The sequence below is a fragment of the Chiloscyllium plagiosum genome, unplaced genomic scaffold (assembly GCF_037043375.1).
Source record: "Chiloscyllium plagiosum isolate Xiang-an unplaced genomic scaffold, Cpla_swu_hap1 HiC_scaffold_18, whole genome shotgun sequence".
Lineage (NCBI taxonomy): Eukaryota > Metazoa > Chordata > Chondrichthyes > Orectolobiformes > Hemiscylliidae > Chiloscyllium > Chiloscyllium plagiosum.
Genome location: NW_028270156.1, coordinates 7,380,104 through 7,400,159, shown reverse-complemented (window position 1 = coordinate 7,400,159; position 20,056 = coordinate 7,380,104). Strand labels below are relative to the sequence as shown.

At 43.0% G+C, this 20,056-nt stretch overlaps 1 protein-coding gene across 2 annotated transcripts in view; it reads right to left on the bottom strand.

Annotated features, from left to right (window-relative positions):
- prmt3 (protein arginine methyltransferase 3) overlaps nt 1-17,910 on the bottom strand; it is a 194,297-nt gene extending 176,387 nt beyond the window's left edge. Inside the window, exons 1-5 of one of the 2 annotated variants that reach the window (XM_043705402.2) lie at nt 17,762-17,910; nt 9,491-9,614; nt 2,844-2,926; nt 2,616-2,665; nt 1,102-1,204 (exon numbers count right to left, since the gene is read on the bottom strand). In XM_043705402.2, coding sequence (XP_043561337.2) covers nt 1,102-1,204; nt 2,616-2,665; nt 2,844-2,926; nt 9,491-9,614; nt 17,762-17,903 — 502 coding nt within the window. In that variant the 5' untranslated portion in view covers nt 17,904-17,910. The remainder of the gene's footprint in view (nt 1-1,101; nt 1,205-2,615; nt 2,666-2,843; nt 2,927-9,490; nt 9,615-17,761) is intronic. The other variant, XM_043705398.2, reaches the window with a different exon arrangement.
- Nucleotides 17,911-20,056: the final 2,146 nt, after the last annotated feature.

The window sequence follows — 20,056 nt, the reverse complement described above, 5'->3', positions numbered from 1 at the left end:
CCTTACAGAACATAGAACATTACAATGCAGTACAGGTTCTTTGGCCCTCGATGTTGTGCCAACCTGTGGAACCAACTGAAGTCCACCTATAGTACACTATTCCATCATCATCCATATGTTTGTCCAATGACCATTGAAATGCGCTTAAAGTTGGAGAGTCTACTACTGTTACAGGCAGGGTGTTCTGCGCCCCTACTACTCTGAGTAAAGAAACTACCTCTGACATTTATATAGAGGTAAATAAAATTATGAGGGGTATAGATAGGATAAATATTCAGGACTTTTCCTGAGCTGGGGGAATCTAAAACCAAAGGGCATCGGTTTAAGGTGAGAGGGGAAAGATTTAAAAGGGACCTAAGGGGCAACGTTTTCACACAGAGGGTATTGCATGTATGGAATGAGCTGCCAGAGGAAGTGGAGGCGGCTGGTACAATTACAACATTTAAAAAGGCATCTAGATGGGTATATGAATAGAAAGGGTTTGGAGAGATATGAGGTAGATGCTGGCAAATGGGACTAGATTAATTTAGGATATCTGGTCGGCATGGACGAGTTGGACCGAAGAGTCTGTTTCTGTGCTGTACATCTCTATGACTCTATGATATGTCATCACCCTCAGAAGGAGCTGGGGAAGGGGACAAAATAGAAGCAGAGTAACATTGAAAATTGAAACAGGTGGAGGCCAGGACAGCGTTTATACCCACAGAGAAATTCCCAGTGGCGAGTGTTTGAAAAATCACCCAGTCATACAAATCTTGCAAAAACTGGAGGAGATGCGGATGCTGCAAATCACAAACAAAAACAGGAATTGCTGGAAAAGCTCAGCAGGTCTGGCAGCATCCGTGGAGAGACGTTAGTTAAGGCTTCAATTTTGAGGAAGGATCACTCGACCCGAAAGATTAACCCTGATCTCTCTCCACAAATGCTGCCAGACCTGCTGAGCTTTTCAGGCAATTCCTGTTTTTTACACCAATCTTGCACCGATTTTACAAATGTGACACACATGTCATGATCCTTATTACAAACTAAGAGGTTTGCAATTTGGAGACACCAGAGAAAATACAAATTCTTCATAATACAAACAATAAAAATTATCTGTACCGAACTGGAGTAAAGGATCATCAGTGGATGGTGGTTTCATATATTCTTCACTCTCCCAAGGGACGTGGCCCACTATGGATTGGAAAGATTCTGCAGAGGGATTCTGTGAAAAGGAACAAACGGTGGCTATCATTTTCCAACAAAAGCAACATACCGCAGAGGCTGAAAATCTGAAACATACACAGAGAATGCTGGAGAAATTCAGAGAGTCTGGCAGTGTCCATGGAGAGAGAAACAGAGTTAACGTTTTGTGTTAACATCTTTCTGCAGATGCTGCATGACCTGCTGAACTCCCACCAGAATTCTCGGTTTGTAGCCATTATTCTCTTTGCATCACTGTACAATGCAAAATTTTAAGCCATGTTAACTGCAATTAAGCCGTCTCAGTTCAATCCAATCTCACTCCGTTCAAAGGGGGTTATTGCCCTCCTTATTAAATTTCCCTAATATTATCATTCTTCACTTCAATCATCACAGCATTCTCATCCAAAAGGATGAGATGAAAGAATAGATGTATTTCCAAGTTGCAATGCCTCTCCAAGAAATTTATGATTTTATTACATATACACAGGAAACAGGCTCTTCGGCCCAACTCATAGCTGATATACAGATATCAAGATGGAATATAAACCAGACTGAATGGTCAGAGAACTGAAGAGGTGGAACCATTCTTTTGTTACATAGATTTAAGCCAACATTTGTGTTTTAAAATATAAAATTTATTGTTTTGTGAAGCTGGCTCTGTCAAGATGTGCAGTTTTTAAATCTGCTTGCAATATTAAGTTAGCAGTGCCATGTAAGTAAATCATGGTATCGACAGGTCTCTGTAAGTTACTGGAATTGATTGACCAGTAGAAAGTTAGAAGAATTGGACCTCCTCCGAAGACAATGCCCACATCCCCCCCCCCCCGTGCCAGTCTAGTCACTGTGGTACTGCTTTGGAAGGTGCATCTCTAGACAGTGTGTCCGTTCTTGGGTAATGAAACAAAACCACTGACAGCCATTATTCATGAAGACAAATTATAATGCAATTATATTTTCTACAAATGTGCAGGTATACAAACAAACATCTTTGGGCACCATAAAGTATTTGTTGGATTGTTTCTACAAAACAGACGTACCCACAGTCACTCCTATTCTACAAGACTTCCTGATCCAAGCATTAAATGTATTCCTCTATTATGTTTCCTTTATAGTTAGCACCAAACATTATCCCTGCCAGATTTCACATAGTGACATTAGTGACATTAAATATTAGAATTGTTTGGAGTGAATTACAGAATGATTAATACAACTCGGAATTTAAATTAGACTGCAGTAGAAAGATTCATAAATTGCCAGCATCCATCTCCAGTTCCTGCACAGTGTTCAATGGAAATTTTATCCACATTGACTATTGTTTTCCTGGAGTTAAAGGCTTTTAATATCACCTTGCGCACTGTGAGAAGACCACAATAGTTTGATTACTAGATTGAAAAAAACAAAGAAAATACTTTTCAGACATCAAAACTTACTGTGATTCTAATGAAATTGACAAGCTTGATGAACCCATAACAATCGAGACCTGAAAAAGATACTTCCTGTTACCATTAAAATACACAATTGACAAAATATTCAAGTTCTTAAAAAATTATAGGTATCATACTTAATTGTTTTCCAATTTAAAAAAAAAGCAGTTTGAATGTGGAAAACACAATGACCCTAAGGTTTCGGTGTTATGTTTCAACTGAGAAATGACCTACCATGCTTGTGAACTATTTGGATAATGTCAAACTGATGGTCCACTCTACAGTGAGAAAAAGTATCTTCAGTTGAACTGAATAACCTGCTTACAAAAGAAAAAAATTCCAATTACCTTCAATTTTTTTTAGTTTTAATAAATATTGTGATGAATACATTAATGGAATTAATATCACTGAATCTCCCACTGTCAACATCCTGGGGTTACTGCTAACCATAAACGGAATTGAACCAGCCACATAAATATTGTAATTATCAGAGCAGGAACCAAAGCCTGTTCATCATCCACAAGGCACAAGTCAGGAGTGGGATGGAATATTCGCCAATGGATTGGAGAAGTGCAGCTCCAGTAGCACTCGAGAAGTTCAACATTGTCCAGGATGATGGAAGCAGCTCAGATGGCAAAGACCATGGGTTTGGAAGATGATATTGAAATATCCTTGCTGAATTATTGCAGTGCATCTAGCAAACGGTTCACACTGCTGCCAGTGCATTGGTGATGAGGGGATTGAATGTTGAAGGCTGTGGATTAAGAGGCAATCAAGTGGGTTGCTGTGTTCTAGATAGCACTTGGGTTCTTCAGTGTTGTTGGGACTGTGTTCATCCAGGGAAGTGGTGAAACGGAACTAAGGGTCAAACCAGTAACAAGGGTACTTAGGAGCTGTAGTTCAGGATTCTCTTAAGGTCAACATGCAGGTTCAGTTGGCAGTGAAGCCGGCAATGCAATGTTAGCATTCATTTCAAGAGGGCTAGAATACAAGAGCATGAATATACTGCTGAGGCTAGAAAGGCTCTGGTCAGACCACATTTGGAATACTGCAAGCAGTTTTGGGCCCATCACTAAGGAAGGATCTGCTGACATTATGGGGGTTCCAGAGGAGGTCTACAATAATGATCCCGGAAATGAAGGGCTTGTCATATGAGGAGCGGTTGAGGATTCTGGGTCTGTACTCGATGGGGTTTAGAAAGATATGGGAGGATCGGATTGAAACTTACAGAATGCTGGGAGGCCTGGATTGATTGGACATGAGGAAGACGTTTCCACCAATAGGAGGGGGCGAGTACCTGAGGCCACAGCTTCAGAGTAAAGGGACCACCCTTTAGTACTGAAATGAGGAGGAATTTCTTCAGCCAGAGGGTGGTGAATCTGTGGAAGTCATTTCCACAACCAATTGTGGAGGCCAAGTCACCGACTGTACTTCAGATAGAGATAGATCAGTAAGGGGGTCAAAGGTCATAGGGAAAAGGCAGGAGAATTCTGTTCCTATATCTGGTTTTACATTTGCCTTCACATAAAGCTAGATTGATTCAATCATGCAAGAGAAAGAAACAAGAAATCAGTTGAAAAAGAATTGATTGCTCCTCTGGAGGCAGGGGTTCATTAGGATGTTTCCAGACAGATGAACCAAGATGGCTCAAATCGCCTCCTTCATGCATTGTTGTTCTGCTTTAAGCAGCAGCAGAGCCATAGGACTTGGAACAGCGTGCACCTGTTCATCATGTTGACAGTGCCAACACCAGTCTACAAGCAATTCATTATCTTCCCTGGGAATTGTTATCAGTTTTTATTTGGTATGTCATTCCCAAGGTGTTTTATGATCAGTCAGATTCTTGAAGCATATTTGGAAAGCTATCAAATAAAGTCCAGAATCTGCAAAGAGACATACATTTTCGGTCTCAGAAAATCCATAGAGTCTGAAAACGGCAGCTTCTGGTTCATTTGTAGACACAGTGCAGCCAAAAACTTTCAAATGAGAAATAAATAGCTTGCTTCTCTCTATCTTTCAGATTTTGATGGACTTGTATCGTCCGCTCACAAAATATTATTTCCCCGAGGAGTTATGAAGGGTCAGATTCTACTAATGCACAACTTCCAACAGCATTTCTGCGGTGAACCAGTTCTTGACTCTACATCCTTCAGCTCAAAAGAATCTTTTGCCAGAACACAGCTGAGGTAAGGGCACTGAAGCATGGGAGTCCCATCCTGTCAGACAGGGCAGACAACACGAAGAGTGGAAAAGAAAGATTTAACTGAAAAACAAACAGGACAACAGAGAAGTAGGAATTTTTAAAATTTAAATTTGGCAGTTTTTAAACAAAAAAATTGCTGAATCAGCCTACAATTTGAAGGAGCACTGAGTCACAACTGGAATAGCTAACTTTCAGTGGCACAGCACAACTGGTAGACATCAACACTTAGATTAGATTAGATTACCTACAGTGTGGAAACAGGCCCTTCGGCCCAACAAGTCCACACCGACCCGCCGAAGCGCAACCCACCCAGACCCATTCCCCTACACATAACACTACAAGCAATTTAGCGTGGCCAATTCGCCTAACCTGCATATTTTTGGACTGTGGGAGGAAACCGGAGCACCCGAAGGAAACCCACGCAGAGACGGGGAGAACGTGTGCAAACTCCACACAGAGAGTCACCTGAGGCGGGAATTGAACCCAGGTCTCTCAAGCTGTGAGGCAGCAGTGCGAACCACTGTGCCACCGTGCTTTCCAGTGTTGTGGGTCGTCTCCTACACAGATCAAAGGAGGACTACAGTATGTAGGTTAACTGGGTGTTTATTCAAATAACCTTGAAGAGATAGATAGATGGATAGACAGAGAGACAGAGAGAGACACAGAGAGAGGCTAAACAGAGGGTGTCATTGTGTATGAATCACAAAATGTTGATTTGCAGGTGCAGCAGGTAATTGAGAAGGCAAATGGAATATTGTCCTTCATTGTTAGAAGGATGGGGTTTTAAAACAGGGAGGTAATGCTGCAGCTGTATAGGGTGCTGATGAGGCCACACCAGGGGCACTGTGCACAGTTTTGCTTCTTTACTTCAGAAAGGATGCACTCTCAGTGTAGGAGTGCAGAGGAAATTCACTATGTTAATTCTGGAGTTGAAAGGGTTGGTTTTTAAGGAGTGGTTGAGTGGACTGGAACTGTACTCTTTGGAATTTAGAAAAATGAGGGGATCTTATAGATACATATAAAATTATGAAGAGAATAGATTAGAAACAGGGTGGTTGTTTCCAATGGCTGGTGGAACTAGAACTAGGAGCATAGCCTCAAAATAAGAGTGAGCAGAGTTATAACTGAGTTGAGGAAGAACCTTTTCACCCAAAGGGTTATGGATCTGTAGAATTCTCTGCCCAGTGAAACAGTTGAGGCTAATTCACTGAATGGTTTTAAAACAAAGATTGATAGATTTTTGAATAGTAAAGGAATTAAGGGTTATGGTGAGAGGGTGAGTAAGTGGAGTTGAGTCCACAAAAAGGTCAACCATGAGCTTATTGAATGGCGGAGCAGGCTCAAGGGGCAGATGGCCTACTCCTGCTCCTAGTTCTTATGTTCGAACTTTGTCCCACCTCTATCCAATACATACAGAAAACCAAATCGGCTTTTATCCATCTTGTAATACAAGACGCCTAAATTAGTGTCCAAGAATGAAACATAAACAAACAGAAACCTTCCATCTTCAGTCTTTTTCATATCCCTTCAACAGGAAGCTGTTTGTCTTCCTGTACAAACTCTTCTTGGGAGTCTGCTCCCAAAGCTGATTCTGGCATTAAGGAGTGCAAGAACACTTAGGGTATTCAAGGCTCATGCTTGTTAAAAATGTGTCTTACAATACCACCTAGCAAACTCTCGTCTCAGTCCTGCTATAACTACTTTGTATGAAATCTTAAAATTCCCACTTCAACCGCAATTACACCATCATGAGGGCACTTACTAGTCTTTTGTTTACGAGTCTAAATACCTGTAACTGATTTAATTTTGCCCATAAAAATACAGCAGTTCATACTGTCAATCCATGGAGTAGTGGGACAGACAGCAAACACTGAAACAAAGCTAACGCCAGAATCCTTCAAGTCAGACAGAAACCTTCAGATATTGATATACAAATATGGTATTTGGGAACATAGGTAGGCCATTCAGCTCTTTGATTCTGCTACACCATTCAAAATGATCATGGCTGATCTGTTTGTGCTTGCAATTCAATAATCCTCCATTTGCTCAATAATTTTTGATTTCCCTGCCTAACAAAAATCTATCCAATTCTGGCCAATTCAGTGACCCTGCCTCTTTAGAAACTTCCAAAAGTCACACAACTCACAGAGAGAAAATGGTTCTCCTTGTGTCTTCATTTTGAAACAGCGTCCCTTAATCCTGCACACACACTCTATGGGAAACACCCATCCCACATCGACCTTGTCCAGACCTAAGAACTTTGCCCCTCACTCTTCTGAACTCCAGTCGAAGCAAGCCTAACCTGCTCAACTTATCATAAGACAATCCACCTCAGTTCAGGTATAAATGTAGTCAATGAAACAGAAATACTGCGGATGCTGGAAATCTGAAACAAATACAGAGAACAGTGGAGAAACTCAGCAGGTCTGGCAGCACCGACACAGACAGAAACTGAAGCACATTCAAATGCAACGAGATGTCGACAATATCCAGGCTTGGGCTGGCAAGTGCCAAGTAACATTCGCACTACACAAATACCAGGCCATGACCATCACCAATAAGGGACAATCTAAACACTGCCCCTTGATATTCAATGGTATTACTCAGGCTGAGACTCTTTTCACTGGCGCAGAGGAGGTTCAAAGGTGAATTTACAGAGGTTTATAAAATCATGAGGTGTATAGATAAGGCGAATGGCAGGTGCCTTTCCCTGAGGGTGAGGGATTTCAAGATGAAGGGACATATTTTTAAATTGACAGGAAAGGGATTTTAAAAAGACATGTGGGGAATTTTTTCTTTTACACAGAGAGTGGTTCATGTGTGGAATGAACTTCCAGAGGAAGTGGTGAATACGGGTACAGTTACAACATTTAAAAGACATTAAGATAAGTACATGAATAAGAAATATTTGGAGGAATATGGGCCAAGTGCAGGCAGGTGGAATGAGTTTAATTTGGCTGGCATGGACTGTTTGGACCAAAGGGTCTGTTTCTGTGCTGTATAACACTATGTTTCCATGACTCATGTCTATCAGAGAGAAAACACAGTTTCCTCATCTCAGTTTCAAATAGGCATCTGAGCTCAAGATGTGTTGCTGGAAAAGCGCAGCAGGCCAGGCAGCATCCAACAGGAGAATCGACGTTTCGGGCATAAGCCCTTCTTCCTTGGATGCTGCCTGACCTGCTGCGCTTTTCCAGCAACACATTTTCAGCTCTGATCTCCAGTATCTGCAGCCCTCACTTTCTCTCAAATAGGCGTCTGCCAATTTTTGGACAATGAACTCTCTTCCTAAATTCTTCCACAAGTGGAAACATCCTTTCCACATTTCCCTCAGTATAGACCCCTCAGGATTTTATATATTTCAATCAAGTCACCTCAAATTCTTCTAAGTATCTGCATGTAACAGCCTAGCCTGTCCACCCTTTCCTTACAAAACAACTTGACCAATCCAAGTTTCAGTCTGCTAAGACCAAATCCCTCTTCCTTCTCCAAGGAATAAAGACGTTAACTTTCCCTTCAATCCAAGTACCCTTAAAATGTAGGTGGACAAACATTTGAAATGCCACAACATTCAAGGCTATGGGTCGAATGCTCATAAATGGGAATAGTGTAGGTAATAGTGTAGATAATTAGTGATATAGACGCGATGGGCAGAAGACCCTCTTCTGTGCTGAATGCGTTTATGACTCTATCTGATCAGCCAGTAGTTCAGCAAAGTGTTAACATAATTTTAAAAGAAGTAACAGCATCATTAAACCAACTCAACTACCTTTTTACGATCTGACCTACTCAACCACTTTGTTATGAAGAATTGGGGTGTACTGTACCTTTAGGAGAATTAAAGGCAACAGAACTACCTGACAGAACCACTGTTCTGAAAAAAAGATACAATGTAACATGTGCTCCAGCTACTGAGGTAGCTAGGGTAGCTGGTTCCTGGAAACAACAAAACAGATTTGAATTAGGCCAAATAGTTTAAATTATACCCCAAAAAATACCAAACTCCAATTCAGTTTGAATTTAGTATATTGACAATCTTAAAAGCCAATGACAAAATCCGATGCTTTGGGGGGGGGGGGGGGTATAAGACCAGGGAAAATTGAACAGTTGAGGGGAGAACTGCCAAGCCAATGACATCTGCAAACTATCCAGAAAAATAGCTCTCTTAAAAGATACCTTTATTGATCAGTAACCGGTGAAACGGTATACCCAAGGAGAAGAAAAGACTGAAATACAGAGAAGATCGAAAGCTGCCTGGTTTTTAGATAAGAAGTTTTTGTTTGTACATCGTAATCAGAGAGTTTTATCAGTCTAGTGCTGTAGTGGGGAAAGTAAAAGATAGCTTAGAGGAAGGAATTGTAAATAGTTGTTAGTTAATTATTCTCTGTTATACCTTAAGAAATAAAGTTGTTAATTTTTACTTTAAGTAGTCCTTCACCTCTCGAACTTTCACAGAATACTGCACGGGGTAAATGTTTTCTGTGTTGCACATTTACATTAAGCAGGAGAGTTTACCTTGTGTCATAACAACTTTGAAACATATAATCCAGATCCAGAAACATTTGGAATATTTTGTGACAATGCAATTTTACCCCAAACCATGAGTGACATAAATATTTGAAGATTTTTTGACATAGTGATTTTTATTTTTATCTTGAAAGCAGAAAGCTAAAAGCACCTTTCACAAAACAGGCAACAAATTTGTTCTTGTCCTTTGGTCTGCTCTTCTTCGTCCCAGTCACACCATTCCTCATCATCCATCTCTGACAATTCAGGCATCTCATCGGTAACATCTTCTCTGTCTATCAGGGGAAAAGAAAACAAGTCAAAATCTATCAAAAAGACAATAAACTGAGATAGAGCATAAATCTCACATACACAAAGAAAACTAGTCATAATAATTCTGGTAGAAGAGCTGTCCACAAAACATCACTCCACCGAGTTGCAACATACAACAACACCAATTTATATGGTGCCTTACAGCTGAACAATTTCATAAGAAATGTCACAAGTGTATGATCGGTGACCCAGAACTAAGTAAGGAGATATTGGCAGAGGTTACTAAAAGCTCGGCAAAGGGGTAGACTTTGAAGCCAGTCATAAAACTGGAATAACGCTTAAGGAAATCATTCCATGATTTAAGGTCTGGACAGCCAAAGGTACTTTAACTACAGGAAAGTGAAGAGAATGGGGCTATGCAGAGACCAGAGTTAGAGGAATATGGTGTTCTCAGTGGTTTGGATGGACTCCAGGTGCTGACAGAGGTAGAGGGAGGAGAAAGAGACTATACAGTAAACAGAAGAGGTGTCTGTAGGTTTGCTCACTGAGCTGGAAGGTTCACGTTCAGACGTTTCATCACCATACTAGGTAACATCTTCAGTGAGCCTCCTATCAAAGCATTGCTGATGATTCTTGCTTTCTATTTATATGTTGGGGCTTCTTTGGGTTAGTGATGTAATTTTCTGTGGTGATGTCATTTCCCATGGTGATGTTATTCCCCATGGTGATGTTATTTCCTGTTCTTTTTCTCAGGGGGTGGTAAATCAGGTCCAAGTCAATGTGTTTGTTGCTAGAGTTCAGTTGGAGTGCCATGCTTCTAGGAATTCTCGTGTGTGTCTCTGTTTGGCTTGTCCAGAAGAGGTGTATTGACAGAATCACACAAGATCCTGAGGGGTCCCGACAGGCTGGAAGTGCTTCATCCTACAGAAGATTCAAAACTTAGGGGCCTTCGTTTAAAAACAAGGAAACAAAGGGTAGTGATAAACGGCTCCATTTCGGAATGGCAGGCAGTGACCAGTGGGGTACCGCAGGGATCCGTGCTGGGACCACAGCTTTTTACAATATATGTTAATGATATAGAAGATGGTATCAGCAATAACTTTAGCAAATTTGCTGATGATACAAAGCTGGGTGGCAGGGTGAAATGTGATGAGGATGTTAAGAGATTACAGGGTGACCTGGACAAGTTAAGTAAGTGGGCAGATGCATGGCAGATGCAGTTTAAGGTGGATAAATGTATGGTTATCCACTTTGGTGGCAAGATTAGGAAGGCAGACTACTACCTCAATGGAATCAATTTATGTAAAGGGGCAGTACAGAGAGATCTGGGTGTTCTTGTACACCAGTCAATGAAGGCCAGCATGCAGGTACAGCAGGTAGTGAAGAAGGCTAATAGCATGCTGGCCTTCATAACGAGAGGAATTGAGTATAGAAGCAAAGAGGTGCTTCTGCAGCTGTACAGGGCCCTGGTGAGACCACACCTGGAGTACTGTGTGCAGTTCTGGTCTCCAAATTTGAGAAAAGACATTCTGGCTATTGAGGGAGTGCAGCGTAGATTCACGAGGTCAAATTCTGGAATGGCAGGATTACCTTACGCTGAAAGACTGAAGCGACTGGGCTTGTATACCCTTGAGTTTCGAAGACTGAGTGGGGATCTGATTGAGACGTATAAGATTATGAAAGGATTGGACACTCTGGCAGTAGGAAACATGTTTCCGCTGATGGGCGAGTGCCGAACCAGAGGACACAGCTTAAAAATACAGGGTAGACCATTTAGGACAGAGCTCAGGAGAAACTTCTTCACCCAGAGAGTGGTGGCTGTGTGGAATGCTCTGTCCCAGAGGGCAGTGGAGGCCCAGTCTCTGGATTCATTTAAGAAAGAGTTGGATAGAGCTCTCAAAGATAGTGGAATCACGGGTTATGGAGATAAGGCAGGAACAGGATACGATTAGGAATGATCAGCCATGATTATATTGAATGGCGGTGCAGGCTTGAAGGGCTGAATGGCCTACTCCTGCACCTATTGTTTATTGTCTATTGTCTAAAACTGGGATAAGCTAAAAGAGTTTATCTCAGAGCATGGAGTGTTGTTAGAACTCTCTTCCACAGAGAACAGAGTCTTTGAATATTTTTATGGCAGAGATAGATTGATTCTTGCTAAGCGAAGAGGTCATTGGGGGTCAGCAGGTCTGTGGATTTAGGGTCACAAACAGATCAGCCGTAATCTCAACAAAAGGCAAAACAAGCTTGAAGGATCGAAGAGCCGACTGATACTCCTGGTTCACCATGTTCATTGTCCAGACTGGAAGTAGGTGAACCTAAGACCAATGTCTCAGTAGCGAACAGCGGGACATTACAAGACGAGCCCTTTATCACAAAAGGAGACTAAACAATGAACAGGTTCAGCTTAGCTGCATAAAGAGTTTGGGGATCAACATCAAGGGAACACGGTTACCTTATTTGTAACCAGTGACTATTCACTACAACGATAGAATCATAAAATCCCTACCAGTCCTCCAAAGAGCATCCTACTCAGACGCACCCCGCCACCCTATTCCATCGCTGTAGCTGTGCATTTCCCACGGCTAACCCACCGAGCCACACACTACGGACAATTTAGCATGGCCCATCCACCAAGCCTGCACATTTTTTGGCCTGTGGGAGGAAACCGGAGCACCTAGAGGAAACACATGCAGACACGGGGAGAATATGCAAACTCCACGTAGATAGTTGTCTGAGGCTAGAATCAAACCTGGGTCCATGGCTCTGTGAGGCAGCAGTGCTAACCACTGAGCCACTGTGCTGCACACGATGCCAAGGCTTAATAGGTACATAAGAAACAGGAGCAGGAATAGGTAAATGAATTGAATTACAAGGACTAAATGCACAAACTGAGTTCCCTCGAATATAGAAGATTGATGGGGTGATCTCACCATGTTGTTACAAATTTGTAAAGATTTGATGGGGTGAATATTGGGGCATGGCAGACAACTCCAAGACTGAGGTTCTAGGACACGGATTCAAATCCCATCATGTTAACTGGTCAACAAAGAAGACCATAACACTCTCATGGATTGTCAGGAGAATGCATCTGGTTCACTAACATCATTTAGGGAAGGCAATGTGCCATTTTTACCTGGCCTGTCCTACATGTGACTTCAGACTAACAGCAATGTGATTGACTCTTAAAAGCCTTCTGGGCAATTAGGGATAGGCAACCAACACTGGCCTCCTTAATGATGCTAAAAGCTAAAGATGGGCAGGTTAGATGGATTGGCTCTGCTAAACTGACCATAGTGTCCAGGGATGTGCAGACTAGGTTGACTAGCCATAAGAAATGCAGGGTTACAGGGATAGGGTAGTGGGAGTAGGTCTGAGGGTGGACTTAATAGACCAAATGGCCTGCTTCCACATTGTAGGGATTCTAAAAGAATAAGAGACATAAAAGACATGAGCTCAAACCAATGAAAGGTCCTTTCCAGACTAAGATTGGAAGGTTGGCGGTCATTACAGGAGATAGATAAACACTTAGAACAAACTTCATAGCAGAAAAAGACATGAGTGAGCCAGATGGGTTTTTGCAAAAATCACCAGTTGTTGCTATGGTCATCATTACTGAGTCCAGCTTCACATTCCAGTCACTTTTATTAACTGAATTTAAACTCCACCGGTTACCACAGTGGGGAATGTGCCAGTGTCCCCAGAGCACAGACCTGGACATCTGGATTACCAGCCCAGTGCCATTACCATGCCATCAGTGGTAGCTTTATCACATGTATTATGTCCCTAAATATAATGTGTTTCCAGCCTGTTGAACAACATACAACTTAAAAAATGCACACCTTCAGAATAATCTTTACTTCAAATGGACTTTACGACTGAAGCTGAACAAAGAGCTTTGTCACGGTAGGGAGCCTGCGGCCTCCTAGGCCATTGTGTGTGGCCTTTTGAACGAATCCAAATTTTGCAACATGCACGAAAAATGCTTTCTTGCTTTTCAACCACTTATTGCTGCGAATCTACATTCTCCTACTTAAGCAAAATCAAGATGCCCTTAAGGTCACAAATGATGGATACCCATCTAGAGGATCAGCTAAAACTGCAGACCTCCATGCTGCAACCAAATATTCAAATGCTTTCCTACAAAAAGCAGTCACAACAAAGTCATTAAAAGGTTAGTCAACTTTAGAATTAACATTTTTTTTTCTTTTTTTAAAGTTAGTTAGTACATAGTAGCTAGAGTTTTACAAAATAATGAGAATTTTGAAGAATATATAATTGAAGTTTCTTGGATGCGGCCTTTTTAGGTTACAACTAACATAATGCGGCCTTCCAACATGAAAAGGTTCCCCACCTGAGCAGTAAAACAACACCACACTCTTATCTCTATCCTGGCTGCTACACAACCAAAGATTCATTGTTGCTCCATAAGAACATAGAACATAGAAGAATACAGCGCAGTACAGGCCCTTTGGCCCTCGATGTTGCGCCGATCCAAGCCCACCTAACCTATACTAACCCACTATCCTCCATATACCTATCCAATGCCCGCTTAAATGCCCATAAAGAGGGAGAGTCCACCACTGCTACTGGCAGGGCATTCCATGAACTTACGACTCTCTGAGTGAAGAGCCTACCCCTAACTTCAGTCCTATATCTACCCCCCCTTAATTTAAAGCTATGCCCCCTTGTAATACCCGACTCCATACGCGGGAAAAGGTTCACACTGTCAACCCTATCTAACCCCCTAATCATCTTGTACACCTCAATCAAGTCACCCCTAAACCTTCTTTTCTCTAATGAAAACAGCCCCAAGTGTCTCAGTCTTTCCTCATACGATCTTCCTTCCATACCAGGCAACATCCTGGTAAACCTCCTCTGCACCCGTTCCAGTGCCTCCACATCCTTCCTATAGTATGGCGACCAAAACTGCACACAATATTCCAGATGCGGCCGCACCAGAGTTTTATACAACTGCATCATGACCTCAGGACTCCGGAACTCAATTCCTCTACCAATAAAAGCCAGTACGCCATATGCCTTCCTCACCGCACTATTTACCTGGGTGGCAACTTTCAGAGATCTGTGTACATGGACACCAAGATCCCTCTGCTCATCCACACTACCAAGTATCCGACCATTAGCCCAGTACCCCATCTTTTTGTTATTCTTCCCAAAGTGAATCACCTCACACTTAGCTACATTGAATTCCATTTGCCACCTTTCTGCCCAGCTCTGCAGCTTCTCTATATCCTGCTGTAACCTGCCACATCCTTCCTCACTGTCAACAACTCCTCCGACTTTCGTATCATCCGCAAACTTGCTCACCCAACCTTCTAACCCCTCTTCCAGGTCATTTATAAAAATGACAAACAGCAATGGTCCCAAAACAGATCCTTGCGGAACACCGCTAGTGACGGCACTCCATGAAGAAACTTTGCCATCAACTACTACCCTCTGTCTTCTTCCATCCAGCCAATTCCTAATCCAAACCTCCAACTCACCCTCAATGCCATATCTCCGTATTTTCTGCAGTAGCCTACCATGGGGAACCTTATCAAATGCCTTACTAAAATCCATATATACCACATCTGCCGCTTTCCCCTCATCAACCTCCTTCGTCACCTTTTCAAAGAATTAAGAGCAGAGTATTCTTTTCTTATGCTGCTGTGTGACAACCCTGCTACAAATCCCCCACTGCTTCCCAGTCCATTCCATCGGTGTTATTACATGGGCTGGAGGAGACAGCACTCTGTTACGGATGTCCTTGAAATTAGAACTAACAAACATCAACTAACTTCCATCTGGAATGCTCCCTGTCTTTCTAAGGACCATGCAATTTTAAGAGACCTTCCACTTAAATGTCTGAAGGCCCCTTCCACAAAGCCAGCCTCAGGATTTCCCAAACACTCAACTGCACATTACCCAGTCTGTCTCCAAAACAGAAAGGATAGGTTAAAGGCAGTTCCTCAGTGTGACAGAACACAGAAAGGTGTGTTCCACAAGGATTGATGAGGGACCATTATTACTCCTGATTTATGTGAATGGTTTAGGTTGGAGAATGAGCAGTCCAATATCAACATTTGCAATGACACCAAATGGTGGTTTTGGGGGAGTAAAGCTGGATGGGACGTGGATGGTGTAGCCAATAAAGAGGAATACTGCAACAAAACGTGAGAAGCTGTTAGCCGAGCAAAATGGGTATTTTGTTTTCTTTATTCATGTTGCAGCTTTATGGGACATCGGTTAGGCCAATGTTGTGAAGATTGTGTTCAATTCTAATCTCCCTCCTATAGGAAGGATGTGGTGAAAAGGTTCAGAAAAGATTTACAAGGTTGCCAGGGAGAGGTATAGGGAGAGGCTGAACAGGCTGGGCTGTTTTCCCTGGAGTGACCTTATAGAGGTTTATAAAATCATGAGGGGCATGGATAGGATAAATAGACAAACTCTTTTCCCTGGGGTGGGGGAGTACAAAACTGGAGGGCATAGGTTTAAGATGAGAGGGGAACGATTTAAAAGGGACCTAAAGGGGCAACATTTTCACTCAGAGGGTGGTACGTGTATGAAATGAGCTGCCAGAGGAAGTGGTGGAGGCTGATATAATTACATCATTTAAAAGGCAGCTGGATGGTTATGTGAATAGGAAGAGTTGAGAGGGATATGGGCCAAGTGCTGGCAAATGGGACAAGATTAGGTTAGGATATATGCTTAGTATGGACAAGTTGGAGCAATGGGTCTGTTTCTGTGCTGTACGACTCTATGACTCTATTTGTGGGATGTCGGCATTGCAGGTAGCCAGCATTTATTGCCCACCCATCCATAATGAACAGATATTTCAATATAGATAACCAGCCGGCAGTGGGTCATCCTGCACTTTCCCAGCCGATTACTGACAAGGTCGCAGGTAGAGAATTAGCCTGGACAGATGTCAGGTCAACCAAGATTCCATGACCTCAGTCAAATGACATCTTAAAGTTCAAGTTCTCAATCTTGTTTTCAAATCTCTGCCATTGCCTCACCCCTTGCTATCTCAGATATCTCCTCCAGTTCCACAACCCTCAGATACTTTCACTCTTCTAATAATCAGATCCCCAACTGCTCCACGATCAAGTCTGATGAAGGGTCATCTAGACTCAAAATATTAGCTTGCTGTCTCTCCACAAATGCTGCTTGACCTAAATTTGTTGTTTTCAGTATACTCCAAGGTGTTGGGCCTGGACTTCCCTCACCCAAAACTCTTTTCCTCCCTGCACCTTACCTTAACATTCCCACCCTGAAGCCTACCTCGTCAACCAAGTTCCTGGTCACCTGACCTCATGGCTCCTTTATGACTCCAGGTCATCCTTCGATAATACTCCAGTCAAGTCCTGGGACATTTCATTATGTCTGAGGTGCTACATAAATTGTAGTCCTTGACTCTTTCATCCTTAGCTACAATAGTTCAACAGCATTCGGTCCACATGGTCTCACTCTTTACAGTAAATTTTACCTGCCTTATTGAGCATACTCTGATTCACTCTCCAGACCAGAATGTCTTCATGTAAATCCAAAACTCAGAGACCCAATACACCCCCTCAGTATCTGTCCTCACCCTTTACCACATACTTCCACTCATTAGCACTCCCCACCACAAATATTACTCCTCTATTACCCATACGCAAATTTTGCCCAGAAGCTAGCTTTAAACTTCACAAGTGAACACACACCTCTTTTGACTTGGAACGAAACTGGTCAAAACCTAGGTCCCTCTCCCTCCGTCCCCGTGCTCCCAAAACTCTCATTCCTAAATCCCTGCAGTTGCTGGCCAGACCTCTCTTAGAAAGATCAACTCACCCGGTCAGCCCCAGGATTGAGGGGCGGCGGCAAGGGACTAACCCAACCCTCTACTCATTTAAAACCAGTCACCTTCAGTGGCTGCAATCTTGCAGAAAGCAGACCTTTTAATGCACCCGGAATGTTTTACCTGCAAGAAATATAAAACTGATGTTTACGTCCTGCGTCTTACACAACTTAAAATTTGCCCATTGAGAGCAGAACTGAGCCAGCTGCCAGTATAAATTCCCTGCCAGACTCTCAGTAGTAGCGATACAGCGCCCGCTACATTGTTACACTACAATGTTACAATTTATGTTACTCTTCATACATTGATATCTCACCCACGTGGGTTTACCTTCACTCTCAGCCATGTTCAAGCTGCCGGTTCCATATGAAGTGTAATCAACCCCCCAACCTATCCCATCCGCTTCCAGGTCAATGGGATGGCTTAGTTCGAGCAAATAGGAAGTATTTCTGCAGATTTGGAGTGAGCCCATTCAACACTCCTTGCGTCCATGAGCGTTTGCTTTTAGTATTCAGTGCGATTCCGTGTCCCGCATTAGATCTAGATATCGATCTTTAATTACAACACTTAATGGTGTCTAATTAAAACCTCACCCTGACATAAACAGTATTTTATAGGTAGCTCCATCTGGTGCTGTCAGTGAGAATTGACAATGTTTAAATAATGTGTTCAAACCAAGAAGGGGCAGTAGCAGCAGTAACTGGATCAGTGGTGCTGGAAGAGCACAGCAATTCAGGCAGCATCCGAGGAGCTTCGAAATCGTCGTTTCGGGCAAAAGCCCTTCATCAGGGTTTTTTTTTATTCCTGATGAAGGGCTTTTGCCCGAAACGTCGATTTCGAAGCTCCTCGGATGCTGCCTGAATTGCTGTGCTCTTCCAGCACCACTGATCCAGAATCTGGTTTCCAGCATCTGCAGTCATTGTTTTTACCATTAGCAGCAGTAAGACGAATTATAGGCACTGTATTGCCATGCATTAGTAAGAAACGCCTTAGGTTTGTTCTGCAGTATAAAAATTTTATTATAAGGTATAGAACATTACAGCGTTGTACAGGCCCTTCCGCCCTCAATGTTGTGTCGACCTGTGAAACCAATCTGAAGTCCACCTAACCTAAACTATTCCATTCTCGTCCATATGTTTATCCGATGACCATTTAAATGCCCTTAAAGTTGGTGAGTCTACTGGTGCAGGCAGAGTTTTCCACGCCCTACTACTCTGAGTAAAGAAACTACCTCTGACATCTGTCCTATATCTATGACTCCTCAATTTAACACCATGTCCTCTCGTGCTAGCCATCGCCATCCGAGGAAAATGTCTCTCACTGTCCACCCCAACGCTTTGATTATTTTATATGTTTCAATTAAATCACCTCTCAACCTTCTTCTCTTGAACGAAAACAGCCTCAAGTACCTCGGCCTCTCCTCGCAAGATCATCCTCCCTATACCAGGCAACATCCTGGTAAATCGCCTCTGAACAATTTCCAAAGCTTCCACATCCTTCCAGTAATGCAGTGACCAGAACTGTACACAATACTCCAAGTTTTTTTTATTTCAAAAATGTACTTTATTCATAAAATATTTTGATAATCTGTACAATTGGTCATATCATACATACATAAACATACCATTTCTTGGTATACAGAGACAGAGTAATCAGTCATATATACCGGTCTGTACGATTACTATCCACATATTTAGCTGGGGGGGTCAGCGGAGCCCCCTTACTGCGTCGGCCCCTGTGCTTAGGCAGGCAGACATTACACGGTGGTCTTTCCCCATTGCGCCTTTGCGGCAGCTGCCCCAAGCTTCAGCGTGTCCCTCAACACGTAGTCCTGGACCTTGGAATGTGCCAGTCTGCAACACTCAGTCGGGGTCAACTCCTCCAGCTGGAAGATCAACAGGTTTCGGACCGCCTAGAGAGTGTCCTTCACCGAGTTGATGATCCTCCAGGCACAGTTGATGTTCATCTCGGTGTGCGTCCCGGGGAACAGACTGTAGAGCACGGAGTCCCCCGTCACGGTGCTGCTCGGGACGAACCTCTACAAACACCACTGCATTCCTCTCCAGACTTCTTCTGCGTAGGCACATTCCAGAAGGAGGTGTGTGACAGTCTCGAGGGCAGCGTGTGGTGCGGGAGAGAGTCCGGGCGTGCATAAAGGATCTCACAGGCAGAGCCCTTCTCACCACCAGCCAAGCCATGCCTTGGTGCTTGTTGGAAAGTTCTGGCGATGAGGCATTCTGCCAAATGGCTTTGACAGTCTGTTCAGGGAACCACTCGATAGGATCCACCCTCTTCTTTTCCCAAAAGGTCTCAAGGACACTACGTGCTGACCACTTCCTGATGGACTTGTGGTCAAAGGTGTTTTTCTTCATAAATTTCTCCACAAACGACAGGTGATACGGAACAGTCCAACTACTCGGAGCATTCTGCGGCAGCGGGGCCAGGCCCATCCTTCGCAACACCGGGGACAGGTAGAACCTCAGTACGTAGTAACACTTGGTGTTTGCGTACCGAGGATCCAGGCACAGCTTGACGCAGCCACACACAAAGGTGGCCATCAAGGTGAGGGTGGCATTGGGTGTATTTTTTCCCCCATTGCCCAGATCTTTATACATCGTGTCTCTT